The 20,434-nt window shown below is 43.2% G+C and overlaps 1 protein-coding gene across 5 annotated transcripts in view; it reads left to right on the top strand.

The window, feature by feature from the left end:
* The first annotated feature begins 81 nt into the window (after positions 1-81).
* The window catches only part of PTGR1 (prostaglandin reductase 1), a 68,323-nt gene continuing 47,970 nt past the window's right edge, over positions 82-20,434 (top strand). For 3 of the 5 annotated variants that reach the window (XM_043514153.1, XM_043514151.1, XM_043514150.1), the window contains exons 1-2: positions 102-231; positions 10,980-11,158. In XM_043514153.1, the coding sequence (XP_043370088.1) occupies positions 11,025-11,158 (134 nt within the window). In that variant the 5' untranslated portion in view covers positions 102-231; positions 10,980-11,024. Of the gene's footprint in view, positions 232-10,979; positions 11,159-15,526; positions 16,081-20,434 lie in introns of those variants that run through there. The other 2 variants (XM_043514152.1, XM_038401576.2) reach the window with 2 other exon arrangements.

Genomic DNA, 20,434 nt, shown 5'->3' with positions numbered 1-20,434 from the left:
GCATGGAATTACTATCCATAGAGATTCCATGGTACAGTTTCGTTCATTTAAGATTTTTATTTCATTTAATTCTTCTCTTTCTTTCACATATAGTGCCACTCCCCCACCCACATGATCTGTTCTGATACTTCTGAAAACAAATTATGGAATGGGTTTGCAAGGTTGTCTGAAAGTGGTTATTGACAAGACTTTGAATGATCAGCTAAAAACAAGCAGTGATAGAGAAAGTGGGTACGTGATTAGCATTCTATTAAAAGACTTTATCTGTAGTCATAAAAAGAAAAGGAGTACTTGTGGCACCTTAGAGACTAACACATTTATTTGAGCATAAGCTTTCGTGAGCTACAGCTCACTTCATCGGATGCACGAAAGCTTATGCTCAAATAAATGTGTTAGTCTCTAAGGTGCCACAAGTACTCCTTTTCTTTTTGCGAATACAGACTAATACGGCTGCTATTCTGAAATCTGTAGTCATGGCATTCAACTTAGTATCTTAATAAAATATTTTTATTTAACTTTTTGTCTCTGAAGAGAAATGCATTTAAATAGATTTGAGAGAATCATATTTACAATACAGTACAAAACAATGCAAGCAAAAACTACAGTTAGATGTGACCCAGAGTACTTAGTTTTGGAAAGCTGCAATAAGTGAAACTATCACATAGAAAAATCAAAGTTCAGAAGAATTAGTTCAAAAAGGGTAAAAACAAAATATGTTGCTGTGATAAAACAAGGGTTCTATCTCTACTGCTTCTGAATTGGGGATGATTTTATGAAATGGTATAACAACATTACTGTGTCTTGGAAAGCCTGTATGTATGTGGATCCCCCATGAGTTAGCAGGGTCTCAGTGGTGAGTGGTCAGCACTCAAGATCATCTATTCAAAGTAAAACAGTCTGGAACAATAAGTTTGCTCTAGCTGGGAGAAGACATTTCCTCTTGTATGAAGGGGATGGGTGGGTTTGAGAGCTGTGGAAAGTTACTGAAAGGCAGAACAAAAGAAGCAGGAGTCTATGAAGGGAGTCTCAGGTAAACGGGAAGAGAACTGTTTTGTACCAGGTTAAGATGGGGGCAGCTGCTGCAGGGGTAGGGTAGGCAAGGTGCATAAGGGACCCTGCCTCACTGACAGAGCACAGATGATCCTCCAAGGTCTCCCAGGAAAGGGTGAGCTAGTGAGAGATATTGCATTATGTCTTATATTGTATGATCTGTCCTCTACATGATTAAATATATTGAGCATAAAGATGTTAGACTGTGCAAAGTGTGACTGCTTCACAACTACTGCATGCTCCTGAGAGAGTTAAACAGATGCTTCACACCTGCTGGGTGGAATTTTGTGAGAGAGGTGTGTTTCAGTACTGAGGAGTCTGAAGGGTTTTATCTTTCCTGATGAACTTGGCATAATTTTTTGGGGTACATCCATGCTTGCAGACAAAAGACAATATCTGTAGTAGCTGTAAGATTTGATGTATGTCATTTTTAATGGTTAGTGGTTCCTTGTCCAAGAGTGGTAGACTCATTCTCTGTATGTATTAATCAGGCCAGCTGCATGTATACTAAATAAATCACTTGAAGAATAAATTGCTCAGTATCTTCAAACTTCTATATGTGCATTTAATTAAATACTCCTCCAAGTAAACAGTATCTTGAAACAACATGTCAATCTTTAATCTGTGCATTAGTATCTGATACTTAATATGTTAGCCAATCTTAATTACTAAGATGCCGTCTATTGTCATGATCAAATTATTTAGTGCCTGATCCATGGTATTTTATCATGTCATTAACATCCATATCACAAAAAACAGCAATTTCACATTAACACTGTAGTAGTATTTCTTTACCGTGTGGATTCCTTCAGGTGTCTTTGAGGGGAAAGGGATATCCATATATCAGTCCATTCTTCTTAAGACACTTCTGAGTTATATAGAACCAGTAGTCTTTTAATTGTATATGTGAGCAAGAACTATACTTTCCTTGTAATAGAACAGAGCTATCAAAATTCTGTAGGCCAAATGATAGATAATTGACAGGTCACATCAACAGCTATATGCTTTAAAGAAGCCAGTATAAACTACAGCTAGTCCTACCATTACTTTCTGTAGGGTAATTCTTGTAACCATGGCTTTAAATTGCTAAAAAAATAAATCACAATTCCCAGACTGCTCACCTATTTAAAATCTTTGTATACAATCTGTCAGGACACCTTGCATTCTACTGTGTATTTCCCTTGCCACTTGTCATTTTATTCTTTCCTAATCATGAATAATAAGATGGCAGCAGATGAATATGAAATAACATCTTTGAACAGTCTAAACTACCTAAGTGGGTTCATTCACCCATCACATAACCAAACCTCAGTTGTCCACTTGCCTTGTCAGTCAGTCTCAACAATTCACAATGCATTGTTGCTTAGATTTATATACAAGGGTTCCAATATTGTAACATTTACTTATCTTTTTGTATTGCTGTCATCAGACATAGACCATGAACAGTCAGAATTAGTTTGAGGCTTTGTGGTATGTTTTGATGGCACTGCTTAAAAAAATTAGTCTTTATGTATTTAAAAATGCAGTATCAAGAAAAGGAACACAATAAAAGGATATCAGTGTGAAGTAGCAGAGACCAGACAAAGAAATGCAATATAACAGGGGTCAGCAACCTTTCAGAAGTGGTGTGCCAACTCTTCATTTATTCACTCTAATTTAAGGTTTTGCATGCCAGTAATACATTTTAATGTTTTTAGAAGGTCTCTTTCTATAAGTCTTTAATATATAACTAAACTATTGTTGTATGTAAATAAGGTTTTTAAAATGTTTAAGAAGCTTCATTTAAAATTAAATTAAAATGCAGAGCCCCCCGGATGGTGGCCAGGACCCGGGCAGTATGAGTGCCACTGAAAATCAGCTCGCGTGCCACCTTTAGCATGTGTGACATAGGTTGCCTACCCCTGCAATATAACATGCATGCTATAGGTTCAAAATACTGAGTAAAGTGCAGATTAACTGCTCTATTTCATGAAGAAGGAAAAAAAAAATCACAAAAAGTGTAGGTAAATTTGGGATTGGGTAAAATCTGGAATAGCCCAGAATGGCATTTTAATAAATAAAACTTACTTTAAAAACAATCAAAATAGTTCAGCAACCTTGAGAACAAGAGGATCAATTAATAGCACACTGTCATTAACCCCTCTGGCTCAAAAAGGACCCAAATGGTTGTTTCCAAAGTTGCAGAGATGATGAAAATTACACATATAATACAAATAGGTGGGAACATAATACTAATGAAAAACCTGTCTGAATCTATCTTTAACTGGCCATTCCAGGCAATAAATAGCTTCACTACAAAAACCCCCTGAGAATGCTGGGTTCTGAAGTGGCATGGAGGACAAAAATGAGATATAAAACTAACAGAATAAGGCAATACTACAGAAAAATGTCTAAACTGACCTTTAACCGGACAAGGCAATAAATAGTTGTATTAGATGTATCAATTTCATCCTGTGTGCCACTTTGGAACTGAGTGTTACAGGCTGTTTTGCTAATAAAGCTAAGTGTGAGCAACATTCTACTTATGGAAAAATGGGCCAAAACTACCTTTAACTGCCTGTTCCAGCCAATAAAGGGATCAATTATTAATAAAACCACCTGGAACACTCAATTCCGATGCTGCACAGAGAACAAAATTATTGCACATAATACAACTAAGTGAGAATAATAGAATACTGCCCCCCCAAAAAGAAAAACCTAAAAAAAAAAAAAATTACCACTAAAACTTTAATTACCCATTTTAGTCAAGAAATCAGCATATTATAGGTTAGAAATATCCAGAACCACTTATTCCCAAAGTGAAGGGAGAGTAAAAATAATTCTTAGGCCTATATAACCCAGAGCCATGACAGAAAAAAAATCTTTCAAAACCCAGTTTAAAACAACTTTTTATATTGTAAGACCTGTATAATAAATTGTTTTGTATAATTACTATTGTTGTTGGTAGTAAAAGAAGTAGTGGAGGCCTCTTTATATAGTATTTCCATACAGTCTAAGAAGAAATGGGGCTAAAAAGGCTCTGTTTAGGTCTTGATACAGATGTGAAATATTTTACTACTGGAATCATTTCAAATAGTTTTTGTTGTTTTGGTTTTGTAGAGAACCCTAGTTCATGGGTTCTATGCTACAATCTAAATTGGCTTTTTTAATCAAAATGGATTGTTTAACTTTCCCATTTCCCTACAATGGAATATAGTGAGGCTCTATTTGTACTTTGTATGAAAGGAAGTGATAAAGTAGCTTTATTTTCACAAGTAGGTCTATATTGCACAGGTCTGGAATTGTTGGTTGCTTATTAACTGCAACTGTTTGATCTAATTTTAAACAATCTATCATTAACATATAATTATAGAGCTACAAAAATTTCACATTTATATTGGCACATATTTACTGGCTGGTTTGTTTAATAAAAGATTTTTTTCTTGCAATTCAAAATACTTCGGTACAGAACTAGCAATGAACCAGTTGAAACTTTAAACAGCCATAGAGTTATTGAAATCGTGATGGTTTCATAAAGAACCCCATGCATACTACCAAGGGTCATTTTTTCCTCAGGTGACTGATGTCACCGGCTGTCAGTGGGGGATATTGGGTTGCATGGGGGCAGGAGTATATTTTCAAATTCAAATGGGTTATGTAAGTAGGCCTACATGTAGAGCAAAAGCGTAAGATCATTGTAATACGGTAGTTTGCCGCTTAAAGGCAGTAGCACCTGGTGGTCAGCCCATCTTGCCTCATGGCATGACCCTGGAAGGGTTTGAAAGGTCCAATATAAGAACCTATGGGTGATATGGCGAGAGAAGAAGCGGACTTGGGAATGAATGATGCTTGGGAGGAAATCCTTTCACTGTATCTTCAGGGACCTGGGGCCAGGAGCCTTGTAGAGAGGATGAGGCAAGGTTCCTATCTCCTCATAACCAATTAGGAATGAGCTGGGAAAAGGAACCACCATAAATACTGCCTCTTCCCTCATAGCAGCTTGTAGGGTAGATGTTTGCAGACTCTTCAGGGAGTAAGATGGCTCCTTAATGAGTACCTGCACTGGACATCTGCCACAAGGAGATGCCAGCAACATAACTTGGCTTCCCCCCAATCCTCTGACAGTTTCCCAGATATTTACCGATTCCTTCCTTAATATAATATATTAAGGACAAAATATATCTGCTCCCCTGTGGGATACATGTACCCCATCCTCCATGAATAACTTGGGTGCCAATAAGATATGCTGAACTGAGAAATCTCCAGCCTCCCCTTAATTATGTATGAATTTAATCACCTCCCTAGTCACATACTTCCTGGTCATCTCAACTCATGGAGACTTTGTGGCTCCCTGTTGCACCATCCACTGTAACGTGTCAGACCAATTAATTCTAAGCTTTTATTTAACCTGATTAAACATAACAAATAGGATTCAGTAACCCTTCTATTTCTTCTTCCAAGAGGGAAAGCCTAATCTTATAAGAGCTCTGTGGTGCTGGTGTTCCTGACCACAGTCTAGCTCTCTGGCCTCCTCTGTGATCCGATTCCCTGCCTCCTCAGGCTTTGTCTACAGTTGAAACTTTCTTTGCTCAGGGGTGTTGTCAAGGCTAATTCTCCACTCTAGCACTTCAAGTGCAGAAGGTGGGGGCCTGCAAGGACTCTAAAAATTAATACTTGCCACTCCAGACTTGTATTAAACTTCCAAGGTTACAGCTTTTCTCTGACCTTGGATAGGTAGATGTTGCCACCACTTAAGTGCAAAACCTCTTTGAAAACTCAGGAAGGCACACTTGGGAATTCCTTCCTGTGGGGTACCCTCAAGCCCTTTCACATACCCCCCTCTGGGGAAGAGCTGAGAAAGAAAACAAAGGAAATCAGCTGTTGTCACCAGCTAATTGTGCACAAACATCTTAGGACAGAGAAACCCAATCCTGTTCTTAAAAAGGTAAATTTTATTAAAAACAAAAGAAAAGAAAATACATCTGGAAACTCAGGCTATTACTAGATTTAAGAAAAAACACAAGGATTAATCATCAAGAATAACTTTTCCAGTTTAAAGGTTACAAGCAAAACAAATTTCAGAGTAGCAGCCGTGTTAGTCTGTATTCGCAAAAAGAAAAGGAGTACTTGTGGCACCTTAGAGACTAACAAATTTATTAGAGCATAAGCTTTCGTGAGCTACAGCTCACTTCATCGGAGAGCATAAGCTTTCGTGAGCTACAGCTCACTTCATCGGATACATCCGATGAAGTGAGCTGTAGCTCACGAAAGCTTATGCTCTAATAAATTTGTTAGTCTCTAAGGTGCCACAAGTCCTCCTTTTCTTTAAGCAAAACAAAAGTATCTGGGGTTAGCACAGAGAAGATCCACAAGCCAACATAAGAAATAAACCTGATTGCGTCCAGCTAAACATTCTGATCTACTTACACATTTGGAGTTCAGATAAATAGTTCTAGGCATGATCTGATGAGTTATGATCATACCTGGCTTAAGCTGCTTACAGCATTGCTGCTCTGTCCCTCAACCCAGAGAGAGCAGACAAAGGGAAAGGTTTCAGAGTAGCAGCCGTGTTAGTCTGTATTCGCAAAAAGAAAAGGAGTACTTGTGGCACCTTAGAGACTAACAAATTTATTAGAGCATAAGCTTTCATGAGCTACAGCTCACTTCATCGGATGCATTTGGTGGAAAAAACAGAGGAGAGATTTATATACACACACACAGAGAACATGAAACAATGGGTTTATCATACACACTGTAAGGAGAGTGATCACTTAAGATAAGCCATCACCCACAGCAGGGGGGGGAAAGGAGGAAAACCTTCCATGGTGACAAGCAGGTAGGCTAATTCCAGCAGTTAACAAGAATATCAGAGGAACAGTGGGGGGTGGGGTGGGGGGGAGAAATACCATGGGGAAATAGTTTTACTTTGTGTAATGACTCATCCATTCCCAGTCTCTATTCAAGCCTAAGTTAATTGTATCCAGTTTGCAAATTAATTCCAATTCAGCAGTCTCTCGTTGGAGTCTGTTTTTGAAGCTTTTTTGTTGAAGTATAGCCACTCTTAGGTCTGTGATCGAGTGACCAGAGAGATTGAAGTGTTCTCCAACTGGTTTTTGAATGTTATAATTCTTGACGTCTGATTTGTGTCCATTCATTCTTTTACGTAGAGACTGTCCAGTTTGGCCAATGTACATGGCAGAGGGGCATTGCTGGCACATGATGGCATATATCACATTGGTAGATGCGCAGGTGAACGAGCCTCTGATAGTGTGGCTGATGTGATTAGGCCCTATGATGGTATCCCCTGAATAGATATGTGGACAGAGTTGGCAATGGGCTTTGTTGCAAGGATAGGTTCCTGGGTTAGTGGTTCTGTTGTGTGGTGTGTGGTTGCTGGTGAGTATTTGCTTCAGATTGGGGGGCTGTCTGTAAGCAAGGACTGGTCTATCTCCCAAGATCTGAGAGAGCGATGGCTCGTCCTTCAGGATAGGTTGTAGATCCTTGATGATGCGTTGGAGAGGTTTTAGTTGGGGGCTGAAGGTGATGGCTAGTGGCGTTCTGTTGTTTTCTTTGTTGGGCCTGTCCTGTAGTAGGTGACTTCTGGGTACTCTTCTGGCTCTGTCAATCTGTTTCTTCACTTCAGCAGGTGGGTATTGTAGTTGTAGGAATGCATGATAGAGATCTTGTAGGTGTTTGTCTCTGTCTGAGGGGTTGGAGCAAATGCGGTTATATCGTAGCGCTTGGCTGTAGACAATGGATCGAGTGGTATGATCTGGATGAAAGCTAGAGGCATGTAGGTAGGAATAGCGGTCAGTAGGTTTCCGATATAGGGTGGTGTTTATGTGACCATCGCTTATTAGCACCGTAGTGTCCAGGAAGTGGATCTCTTGTGTGGACTGGTCCAGGCTGAGGTTGATGGTGGGATGGAAATTGTTGAAATCATGGTGGAATTCCTCAAGAGCTTCTTTTCCATGGGTCCAGATGATGAAGATGTCATCAATGTAGCGCAAGTAGAGTAGGGGCATTAGGGGACGAGAGCTGAGGAAGCGTTGTTCTAAGTCAGCCATAAAAATGTTGGCATACTGTGGGGCCATGCGGGTACCCATCGCAGTGCCGCTGATTTGAAGGTATACATTGTCACCAAATGTGAAATAGTTATGGGTCAGGACAAAGTCACAAAGTTCTGCCACCAGGTTAGCCGTGACAGTATCGGGGATACTGTTCCTGACGGCTTGTAGTCCATCTTTGTGTGGAATGTTGGTGTAGAGGGCTTCTACATCCATAGTGGCTAGGATGGTGTTTTAGGAAGATCACCAATGGACTGTAGTTTCCTCAGGAAATCGGTGGTGTCTCGAAGATAGCTGGGAGTGCTGGTAACGAAGGGCCTGAGGAGGGAGTCTACATAGCCAGACAATCCTGCTGTCAGGGTGCCAATGCCATTGACAATGACAATGCAATTGACAGAGCCAGAAGAGTACCCAGAAGTCACCTACTACAGGACAGGCCCAACAAAGAAAACAACAGAACGCCACTAGCCATCACCTTCAGCCCCCAACTAAAACCTCTCCAACGCATCATCAAGGATCTACAACCTATCCTGAAGGACGAGCCATCACTCTCTCAGATCTTGGGAGATAGACCAGTCCTTGCTTACAGACAGCCCCCCAATCTGAAGCAAATACTCACCAGCAACCACACACCACACAACAGAACCACTAACCCAGGAACCTATCCTTGCAACAAAGCCCGTTGCCAACTCTGTCCACATATCTATTCAGGGGATACCATCATAGGGCCTAATCACATCAGCCACACTATCAGAGGCTCGTTCACCTGCGCATCTACCAATGTGATATATGCCATCATGTGCCAGCAATGCCCCTCTGCCATGTACATTGGCCAAACTGGACAGTCTCTACGTAAAAGAATGAATGGACACAAATCAGATGTCAAGAATTATAACATTCAAAAACCAGTTGGAGAACACTTCAATCTCTCTGGTCACTCGATCACAGACCTAAGAGTGGCTATACTTCAACAAAAAAGCTTCAAAAACAGACTCCAACGAGAGACTGCTGAATTGGAATTAATTTGCAAACTGGATACAATTAACTTAGGCTTGAATAGAGACTGGGAATGGATGAGTCATTACACAAAGTAAAACTATTTCCCCATGGTATTTCTCCCCCCCACCCCACCCCCCACTGTTCCTCTGATATTCTTGTTAACTGCTGGAATTAGCCTACCTGCTTGTCACCATGGAAGGTTTTCCTCCTTTCCCCCCCCTGCTGTGGGTGATGGCTTATCTTAAGTGATCACTCTCCTTACAGTGTGTATGATAAACCCATTGTTTCATGTTCTCTGTGTGTGTGTATATAAATCTCTCCTCTGTTTTTTCCACCAAATGCATCCGATGAAGTGAGCTGTAGCTCACGAAAGCTTATGCTCTAATAAATTTGTTAGTCTCTAAGGTGCCACAAGTACTCCTTTTCTTTTGACAAAGGGAAAGTTTCTTTCCTCTTTTAAAAAGTTCTAGCCTTTCCATTGGCTCTTTTGGTCAGGTGCCCACTTTTTTTTCTTTACCTGGAAGACATTTTAACCCTTTACAGGTAAAGCAAGTAAAGAACAGCTACCAAGAAGGATCATACAGCTAACTGGTTTTTTTTCCACCAAATGCATCCGATGAAGTGAGCTGTAGCTCACGAAAGCTTATGCTCAAATAAATTTGTTAGTCTCTAAGGTGCCACAAGTACTCCTTTTCTTACAGCTAACTGGCTGGCTGGGTGTCCATCAAAGGGAGCTATCCCCCAACTTTATTTATCACAATCCTGATAATTTTTCATACCTGGCCCCAAGCTTCTTACAGCATAGTTCTGCCCTGTCCCCTCCCTCCAGGAGAACAAACAGACGGACAAAAGGGGAATCTTGTTTCAATTTTAAAAAAGTTTAGCCCTTCCCACGGGCTCTTTTGGCCAGATGCTCACTCACTCTTTTTACCTATGCATCCCAGTGACTTTTAACCCTTTACAGGTACAGCAAGTAGAGAACAGCTACTAAGAGGGATTTTATAGCTACTGACTGGCTGGGTGTCCACAAAAGGGAGCTACCCCCCTTCATTTATCACAGGTGTGAAAAAACACACCCCTGTGCGATGCAATTTTCAGCACTGTACAGTGGCAGTGTAGACAGTTCTGGTACCTATTCCCCTCGTGGAGGTGGTTTTATTACAGCGCTGGGAGAGCTCTCCCCCAGCACTGGAGACGCGACTATACAGCCATGTTAAAGTGCTGACAGAAGCCAACTGACCATCCTTCAAATTCAACAAAGTCTGAAACAAGCAGTCTGGATGGAGTTTCTATCCAGGAGTCCAAGCCTCTGTCTCTCTGCACATAGCAGCCTATGTTCTTTTTGATCTTCATTCCTTAAGATATCACATCAAATTCTGCTTAACACTTATGCGCTATGCTAGCAGTATGTGACCTTGGGCTCTGAAAGTGCCCCCAAGGCCTGCCCATCACCTGGTCCCCACTAGGTTAGCTTTCCTACGTAACCTCACTCACCAGTGAGTCTCCCAACTTCACAAAGCAACTTGGAGCCTTAAACTGACACCTGTCAGGTCACATAAGGCTGTAAGGGAGCTGTCCCAAATTCTGTAGGTGCGGTGAGGTTGAGGATAGGGGCTCAGCTATCTCCAGCTCCATAGAGCTGTGGAATTTTTTATTTGTCTTAATGGGAGTTGCAACTTGCATAGCTATGTAGGGGTTAAGCAGCTGCTACATTCTACCCCAGAGGTGGTCGTATTTCAGTAGTGGGTGAAGTGGTTTGTATGCATAGTTTGATTATCTGTTATTTAAAGCTCTAACACATCAGAAATTTGAGTAGGATAAGTGTGGATACTGCCCAAACTGTGATCGTGTCTGTGCTCTTTATATTTTGGGCTGCTTCTGCAAGGTGAAAGTGTAGAATTTCCTCCAACTGACGGCTATGGACTCTTAATGGAACAAGCTGCTGGAGTGCACCCTGTGACTCTCAATGGGATAAGCTCCTGGAGCATGAGAGCAAATGGGCAGAATGGGACTGCCCACTTGACTAGCTGGTTGTTCTCCAAGGAACGCCAGTCCACTCAATGGCAAGTATTTGCACTTGGGATGCTGGGTGGTGGATGTTCAATGCATTCTGTCTCCGACATTACAGGTGGAACTCAGTTTCCTGACTTGTCAGGTGAAAATGGTATGTTGCTGATGTGTTCTTAGTGCTGTGTTTGGAGAGGCATGTCTAGGTGCTGCTCACTTACATCCAATTGAAGTGCAAGTTACCACTGCTGCTAAACTGCATGGAAACGTTTTCCACCCTAGTGCATAGGTTGAATGCCACCAAATTTGCCAAAGATTTGTGTATGTCTGTGTATGTAAGATTTTACCGAATGATTGGAGAATTGCTAATATAGTTCCTATTTTTAAGAAAGGAAAAAAAAGTGATCCGGGTAACTACAGGCCAGTTAGTTTGACATCTGTAGTATGCAAGGTCCTGGAAAAAATTTTGAAGGAGAAATTAGTTAAGGACATTGAAGTCAATGGTAAATGGGACAAAATACAACATGGTTTTACAAAAGGTAGATCGTGCCAAACCAACCTAATCTCCTTTTTTGAAAAAGTAACAGATTTTTTAGATAAAGGAAATGCAGTGGATTTAATTTACCTAGATTTCAGTAAGGCATTTGATACCGTGCCACATGGGGAATTATTAGTTAAATTGGAGAAGATGGGGATCAATATGAACATCAAAAGGTGGATAAGGAATTGGTTAAAGGGGAGACTGCAACGGGTCCTACTGAAAGGCGAACTGTCAGGTTGGAGGGAGGTTACCAGTGGAGTTCCTCAGGGATCGGTTTTGGGACCAATCTTATTTAATCTTTTTATTACTGACCTTGGCACAAAAAGTGGGAGTGTGCTAATAAAGTTTGCAGATGATACAAAGCTGGGAGGTATTGCGAATTCGGAGAAGGATCGGGATATTATACAGGAGGATCTGGATGACCTTGTAAACTGGAGTAATAGTAATAGGATGAAATTTAATAGTGAGAAGTGTAAGGTTATGCATTTAGGGATTAATAACAAGAATTTTAGCTATAAGTTGGGGACGCATCAATTAGAAGTAATGGAAGAGGAGAAGGACCTTGGAGTATTGGTTGATCATAGGATGACTATGAGCTGCCAATGTGATATGGCTGTGAAAAAAGCTAATGCGGTTTTGGGATGCATCAGGAGAGGCATTTCCAGTAGGGATAAGGAGGTTTTAGTACCGTTATACAAGGCACTGGTGAGACCTCACCTAGAATACTGTGTGCAGTTCTGGTCTCCCATGTTTAAAAAGGATGAATTCAAACTGGAGCAGGTACAGAGAAGGGCTACTAGGATGATCCGAGGAATGGAAAACTTGTCTTATGAAAGGAGACTCAAGGAGCTTGGCTTGTTTAGCCTAACTAAAAGAAGGTTGAGGGGAGATATGATTGCTCTCTATAAATATATCAGAGGGATAAATACAGGAGAGGGAGAGGAATTATTTCAGCTCAGCACCAATGTGGACACAAGAACAAATGGGTATAAACTGGCCACCAGGAAGTTTAGACTTGAAATCAGACGAAGGTTTTTAACCATCAGAGGAGTGAAGTTTTGGAATAGCCTTCCAAGGGAAGCAGTGGGGGCAAAAGATCTATCTGGCTTTAAGATTCTACTCGATAAGTTTATGGAGGAGATGGTATGATGGGATAATGGGATTTTGGTAAGTAATTGATCTTTAAATATTCAGGGTAAATAGGCCAAATCCCCTGAGATGGGATATTAGATGGATGGGATCTGAGTTACTATAGAAAATTCTTTCCTGGGTATCTGGCTGGTGAATCTTGCCCATATGCTCAGGGTTTAGCTGATTGCCATATTTGGGGTTGGGAAGGAATTTTCCTCCAGGGCAGATTGGAGAGGCCCTGGAGGTTTTTCGCCTTCCTCTGTAGCATGGGGCATGGTTGACTTGAGGGAGGCTTCTCTGCTCCTTGAAGTCTTTGAACCATGATTTAGGGACTTCAATAGCTCAGACATGGGTGAGGTTTTTCATAGGAGTGGGTGGGTGAGATTCTGTGGCCTGCGCTGTGCAGGAGGTCGGACTAGATGATCAGAATGGTCCCTTCTGACCTTAGTATCTATGAATCTATGAATCTATGTATGTGATTGCTGGCAAAGACCAGGTTATCAGACTGTTGTCTTCACTGGGGGTGATGTACTAGCTGTCAGGGCTCCACCAAATGCACAGAGACTCCCAAAGTAGCTCTCAATCATGCTGCTGGAGGGGATAGTGTTGACACTGAGCATTTCTTGTTGCCTTGGAGGAGACTTAGATGCACGAGGCACCAGAGGAGTTTGTGAAGCTAGAGGCATGTCCCATCGGTTCCAAAACAGCTACTGATAAGACATCAGGCCCCAGTTATAAGTACCCCATGGCGTGCTGTCCCTAAACCTGCTCCTATGAGAACATCAGTGTTGAGATCTGGATCTCCATGAGGAGGGTGGGAGCAAATTTTGAACCCTGCCATAATCAGACATGGATATGCAAGATCCTACCTTCAACTCCAAAGAGGAGTAGGAGAAATCCAGTGGCCATGGAGCCCTGGTACCAGGTGTTGTAAAAGGAGTTGGCAAGTGGGATGGATGAGGAGAAGCAGTAGATGTGGGTGAAGCACTGGGGACTTGCCTGCTGACAGTAGCGATCATCTGATTTGGAGGTGTTCTGAAGACTGCTCTGAGGGCTGCTCCGTATAAGCCAGTGTTGAATGGGCGAGTGCTGAGGACGTAGTGGGTACCGGCGCTTGCATTGAAGAAGACAATGCCAAGACATCTGGGCAGGAGTGGAGAGTCTGGCACTGAAAGGCAGAGGAGATCCTTGGCCACTGTGGACACTTCTGGTATTGTCAGCACAGAGAACGTCTGGTAGATAGCAGGATGCAAGAGAAAAGTCAACTCTGTAGATGGCCTGGCAATGGAGTCAGCCTCAATAGTACGAAAGTCGGTGCCAGAGTCAGTGACTGCACGTGTGGCTCTGGAACAGAGGTGGTGCTAGCCCTCTGGGGGCCTTAAGCAAAAATATTTTTGCCCTCCCCTTCACAACACATAATAAAAAACGAATGGTGGTGCTCCCTTGAGCTTCTCAGGGCCCTAAGCAATTGCTTAGTCTGTTTATGCCTAGCGCCAGCTCTGTCAAGGAAATATGCGTTACCGGGAGCACCTAGCTGGTTCTCTGAACTCAGTACCTGACTTGCTCCTGGAGGATTCTGCTGGAGACTGAGTGATGATGAGAGAATTGCATAAATATCTGAGAAACAGGATTTGAGTGCTTCCCCCGCTCCTCACCCCTTTTATTCTTACCCACTAGATGATCCCAAGCCACCTGGTTGGCCAACATTTGTGAAATGTTTCATTTTATTGTTGGAAAATTCAGCCAACTGGCAGCTTCTTTTCTTCTATCAGAGAAACTGCAAGGTCAAAGAAATATCTAGGTTGTGTGTGTTTACTATGAATCACAACATGTATAGATAGTAAAAAGAAAAGGAGTACTTGTGGCACCTTAGAGACTAACAAATTTATTTGAGCATAAGCTTTCGTGAGCTACAGCTCACTTCATCGGATATGCTCAAATAAATTTGTTAGTCTCTAAGGTGCCACAAGTACTCATTTTCTTTTTGCGAATACAGACTAACACGGCTGCTACTCTGAAACCTGTATAGATAATGAAATGCAGACCACGGGCACCGGACAAACTGCCTCTGCAGGTCTCAATATTGCAAAGTTGGAGCAGCCTTATTGTAAGAAAGCTAAGTGGATGCTTAGAATTAAAAATGTATGGACCGAGATTTTTTAAAAACGGGCAGTGATTCTGAGTGCCTCAAATTTTGGGTGCCCACCATGACATATAATAAAGGGGCTTGAATTTTAGAGGATGAGTGTTCATCCATTCTAAAAATCAGGGGTCCACTTAAGCTGTCTCAGTTTGGGCACCCAAAAATTGAGGTATTCAGCCACTATTCCAACTGATCAAATTTTTCCTCAGCCTTACAAGGAGAGGGTCTCAAAACCACATTTGTCCCTTGTCATAAAGTTAATCTACATACTGTAGTATTAACTGCTAAGGAAGTACTACAAGCACCAGAAACTGTCAGATTCCAACGTGGGTTTTGTTCAAGTCGCCTCTTTCAAAACTTCTAATTTTCAGACTATTATATCTAGGTGGCTGATCCCTACTGTAACTCCATTGACTTAGTTGGAGTTAGACTAAAGATGAATTTGACCCAGGGTCTTTCCCAGATTAGAAATGTCCATGTTTTGTTTTGTTTCTGGGGGTGACTGCACTGAGAGTCACAGTACAATTTTCTGCAGTGATGATCCATCCAGAACACTGCAGCAATTAAAACTCTGTGTAGGAGGAAATACAGTGAACTAGTTTAATAACTTTCTATAACAGGAGAGGACAAACCTCTGTTTTTTGTTATTACTTGCCTTCTGCGACCTGAAGTTATATGCGTGAGCCAAAGAGTGCCAGGTGCAAATCACTGTTCCCTTCTTTCATTCCCTCCTCATTTTCTTGTTTACCACCTCCTTAGCTGTCTTCCCCATCCCCATATTGCCCTCTCATTCAGTTTCTCCAACACCGAAACCCAGCAGTGCTGTTGTTAACAGGTTTTTCCTCTGTAGTACAAGCAAGTGGATAGCATCTCAGATGTGTTCTAGGTGCAGGAATAATTTTCCATTTTAAAAGGGAGACAGAAGTCAGGAGAATATAAAAGTCCTTTAAGAAAGCATTCAGTCTAGGAACTCAGCCTTTCTGCAGCGCTGTTAGAGAGCTATTAGTTGTAGTGATACAAAGACACAGCAGGTGGCATCAGAGGAAGTACAGATAATTATAGTGGCGTGAATCCTACTTTCTGGAGCGAGAAGAGCGGGAAAGCAGACCAGAGCAGTCTAACTTCAGTGTCCAAAAAAGCTGCATCCATTAACTGTTGCACAGGTTAGTAATGGGTGATAGGAATGAACAGTAGTAACTGGGACTGAGTTGATGATAATTAAAAGGCATCATTATCTAGGCTTTTACACATTTGCAAAGTCGATCCAATTCTGTGTCTTATCTCAAACCAATTCTGATAGAGAAATGGCTGCTCAGAATAGGTCAAAATTTAGGTTTTTGTAATAAACAGCATTTTCCAGAAATCTAAGAGTAATAGAAATGTTTCCTTAAATTATAAATTGCAGTGAAAACTTAAGTTAGATAGTCCCTGGCAGTGTTTGTAAGCCAAACACCAGACTAGTGCAGGGGAACCAGAGAGTGAAACTGACTATAAAAAAGGGAAGCTAAGTATATTTTCGTTGTCTAGATTGAGCTTAGAGCGGGAAAGAAACATGAGTGGTGAGAAATGCTGTAAAAGCCAAATTCTGACCTTAATTTCACTAATGTCACTATATTAAAGTTTATGGAATTACTCTGGGTTTATACTGGTGTAAAGAAAGCAGTAGATGGCCTCAAAGTTTAAAAAAAATGTTTTATGAATGTAAGAGTTTATTAGTCTCAAACTGATTATGAAAGTTGTGGTTTGTTTGTTTTAAATTAGGCTTTAACTTGAGAATGTTTCTTGAATCTGGCAGGTAAATTTTTTGGGGGAAAAAAACAAAAAACAAAACCAATCATGTTACCCCAGCCCAGAACTCCTGAGTGAGACCTGTAGTAACAAGCAGTGTAGATATTCCCACCCACGTTCTGAGACCTGGTGAGGAGCGTGGGTCTCTGGGCCTGGGCTCCAGCTAGAGCAGGAATGTCTACACTGCTATTTTCAGCTTCTATAGTGCAAGTCCTACGAGCCCAAATCAGTTGACCTGGGCTCTGAGATTCGCTGCCATGGAGCAAGGGGGATTCAGTGTACCCTAAGGTAAGATTTTTCCACAAGCACTCAGCACATTGTGGCCTTTTATTTTGATGCTTGAATGGGAGTTGGACTCTTGAAAACCTGGCCTTAAATTAAGTGGATTGGAAGTGGGAAATGCCAGTAATTAAACCTGGTGGAAAGTTTTTCAAGCTTCCTACAGACTGGGATAACAAGCAAGTAAAATTTATTTTAAAATTTTGAAAAATGCTTTGCTATCAGCCTCTTAAGAATCTGTATTTGTATAAAACTACTTCAGAGATGGTAGGCAAGATAGAACCACAGTAATAATCTGTGTTAACAATGTAAAAGTCAGATTCTGCTCTGAGTCAATCAGTGGGAGTTTTGCTAATGACCTTAGTGGAAGCAAAATCTGACACAGTTATTGGGATCATAGTTAATGTTCTGAAATATGTTGTATTCTTTCTTCATAATTTTATATATGCTGAACCTTTGTCCTGAAATTTTTATATACTGTGTAGCAACACTAGGAATGCATGATAGTCTGTCTCACTGTTCTCAACCTTTTCCACGGTGGGCACCTAATTTTTCACACCAGGATAGATATGGGGCCTTTGTCTGTGTAGCTGGGATCCCCCCCCCCCCTTAATAATATGGGTAGGGTAGTTGCAACCCTGAGGTGGAGAACCCATCTTCTATCCAGTCCCTGGAGAGAAGTACTCTGAGCAAGCCAGCACTGGTCCGTGACCTATTTAGCAATGGCAGAGCTGCATTCAGCCAGGAAAATCCTTATGCGTTCTCTGTGCTCAGACACGCAGTTCAGATCTTTGTTATTTGAAAGGCAATCACCCTCAGAGCTGCTAGTATTGAGTGCTCATTTCCTCACAAAAAAATAGCCAAGAGGCATGCATTAAATAACCCCAGAACTTTTACAGCCTCATCAAGTCCCCTTTTCAGCTCCACTGGAATCCTGTGAGCTGCTGAATCTTCCCAGGGAATTGAACAATGTGCCCAAATGGGTTGGGGTGCAATAGACTGGATTCTGTTCACTGTCTTTTCTGTGGTTGCTTGGGCACAATCAGTGCAAATAGCAACACAGCAATGCCAATCCAACCTGGCTGCAAGAATTGATTGGTGGAAAGTTTCAAAGCTTTCCCACCTCCACCCTGTAGCGTGCCCTGAGTGGACAGCAATACAGGGAGTCCTCATGTATGCAACCTTCCTACCTATATTGAACTCATGTTACGTGTTGGGCAGAAGACATCTCTAGTTTCACCCACTTGTGTTGAGAAACTGTCGCTCTCCTGAACAGGTGCTACTGACCCCTGGAAGCCATATTGTGAATTCATCAGTTGACTATGTCATGGGAGAGGGGAACTGCTTTGCCTTGACTGGCAGATCCCAACATAACATTAACAATGTAATTATTGTTTCCACAATTATATGAGACTTGGAAGCTTTTAGTATTCACTGCAAACCCAAGTCTGATGCATGCAGGGTTTTCATGATTACAGCATTGCCATTTAATAAATCAGGCTTCTAATTTTGTCAACCCATGCATTGTTGCTCAAGGAATTTAATGGGTTTCTTTAGTGAATGTAAGGGGTCTGTTGGCCCCTTACTAAAACTCATTGGGGAGGTGTTTTGGTTGGCTAACTCCCAGTAACAAAAGAAAGGGGAAGGGTCCATGGGAAATCAGGACCCAGAGACTGACAGTACCTAGGGGGAATGGGGAAGAGGCCAGTGCTCCAGGTCAGCCTGATTGACAGGGGAGGCAGACTTATGACAGAGTCAAGAGGCCAGGGAGGTCCCGTCCTCCCTGTGAGCTGGAATTGCCTGGGTCAGACAGAGTGGGGCCCAGCTAAGGAAAGAGCCGGGGCCCAAGCTGAGCTGGGGAGCAGAGCCGTGCCAACCAGAGAAGCAGCCCAAGGAGCAGATCCGTGCTGGGAGCAGAGCTGTAGCAACAAAAGCCAGAGAAGCAGCCCAGGGCTGGGAGCAGAGCCACAGAAGCAGCCCAGAGAGCAGACCTGTGCTGGGAGGAGAACTGCAGCAACCAGAGCCAGCGGGGCCAGGGAAGCAGCCTAGGAGGCTGGAGGCAGAGCAGCAGCAGTGCTGAGACAGAGTGGAGCTGGAGCTGTCCGGAGGTGGGTGTGGTGAACGGCCAAGGAGAGCGAGGGGGACCCTGAGCAGTGGGCCCAGTGCAGGGAGACACCCCCAGCTGAGAGGCCTTGCAGGCCAGACTTGGACAGGGATCGTAATCCCGACAGGGTGGGGGCGGTGGTGGGAAGAAGGGTCCTGCCACCTAGAGGTGAGGGCGTGTGGCCACCGCCAGAGCAAGTGTCCAACCCGCAGCATCCCTGTGGCACAGCCAGGGCCTGAGACTTGTGAGGAACAGACTGTGAACTGCTCTTACAGAGATGCTGGTTGGGGTTGTGTGTTTTCCTTTAACCTTTCCTGTTTTTCGATTCCTGTTTAATAAATTGTATTTGCCTTGAACTGTATGTAATGATCAGTGGGTCAGGGAAGCATCCAGTGCAGAGAGAGCATCCTGGAGCACCCCCCCCCCCCAGGTAACCACAACAAGGTTGGGGGTCGAGCCCCCCAGGAATCCTGGGCCCAGTCTTGCTGGGACTCTGCCACACAGGAGAGTGGAAGGGGAGCCCTCGAGGTCAGACAGGCCTCTGGGTAAAGGAAGGGAGAGTGAGGATTCAGATCCGTTCGCTAGCCCATTTCACCGGGGTAGCGTATAAGCCAGGAAAGTTCCCCACAATAGCAGGCCTATTCCCCTGCTTACATGAAGCTGATTGCTTCCTCTCCATATGCCTCAGTGTTCCCTCCTTTTGATGGTCATAAGTAAGGCTCCATGTTTGTCATGGATTCCGGGACCTCCGTGACTTCTGCAGCGGCTGGTGTGCCTGGCCCTGGGGCCGCCTGAACAGCTTGGGCAGCCCCCAGGCCAGGTGCACCGGCTGTGGCTGGGGCATCCTCGGGCCGCTGCCTCCCAGCAGCAGGAGTTTGGGAGTTGGGGCTCAAGGCTGGGGATTGGGGTGCAGGTTGGTGCTTACCTGGGGGGCTCCTCTCCCTCAGCTCCTAGCTTCACGTACTGCCTCTGCCGGCCCGACAGGCACTGTCCCCGCAGCTCCCATTGGCCATGGTTCCCAGGCAATGAACTGCAGAACTGGGGCTTGGGGCGGAGTGGAGGCAGCACGGGGAGCTCAGGAGGAGCTGTGTAGGGAGCCTGCCCCAGCCCCGCCGACCCTCCACCCGTGGTGCCCCCCACCTGCCCCTTGGGCACCTCCCTGGCCTGCACCTCCCCTCCCCCCCACGAGCACCCGCAGCACCCCTGGGCCATCTGCTGAGCCCCCCCCCCAAGTTTTAGTCAGGGGTGTATAGTAAAAGTCATGGATGGGTCACGGGCCGTCAATTTTTGTTTACTGCCCATGACTTTTACTGAAAATACACGTGACTAAAACGTAGCCATAGTCA

This window comes from Dermochelys coriacea, chromosome 5 (assembly GCF_009764565.3).
Source record: "Dermochelys coriacea isolate rDerCor1 chromosome 5, rDerCor1.pri.v4, whole genome shotgun sequence".
NCBI classification, from domain to species: domain Eukaryota; kingdom Metazoa; phylum Chordata; order Testudines; family Dermochelyidae; genus Dermochelys; species Dermochelys coriacea.
This window is presented reverse-complemented; position numbering and strand designations above follow the sequence as displayed.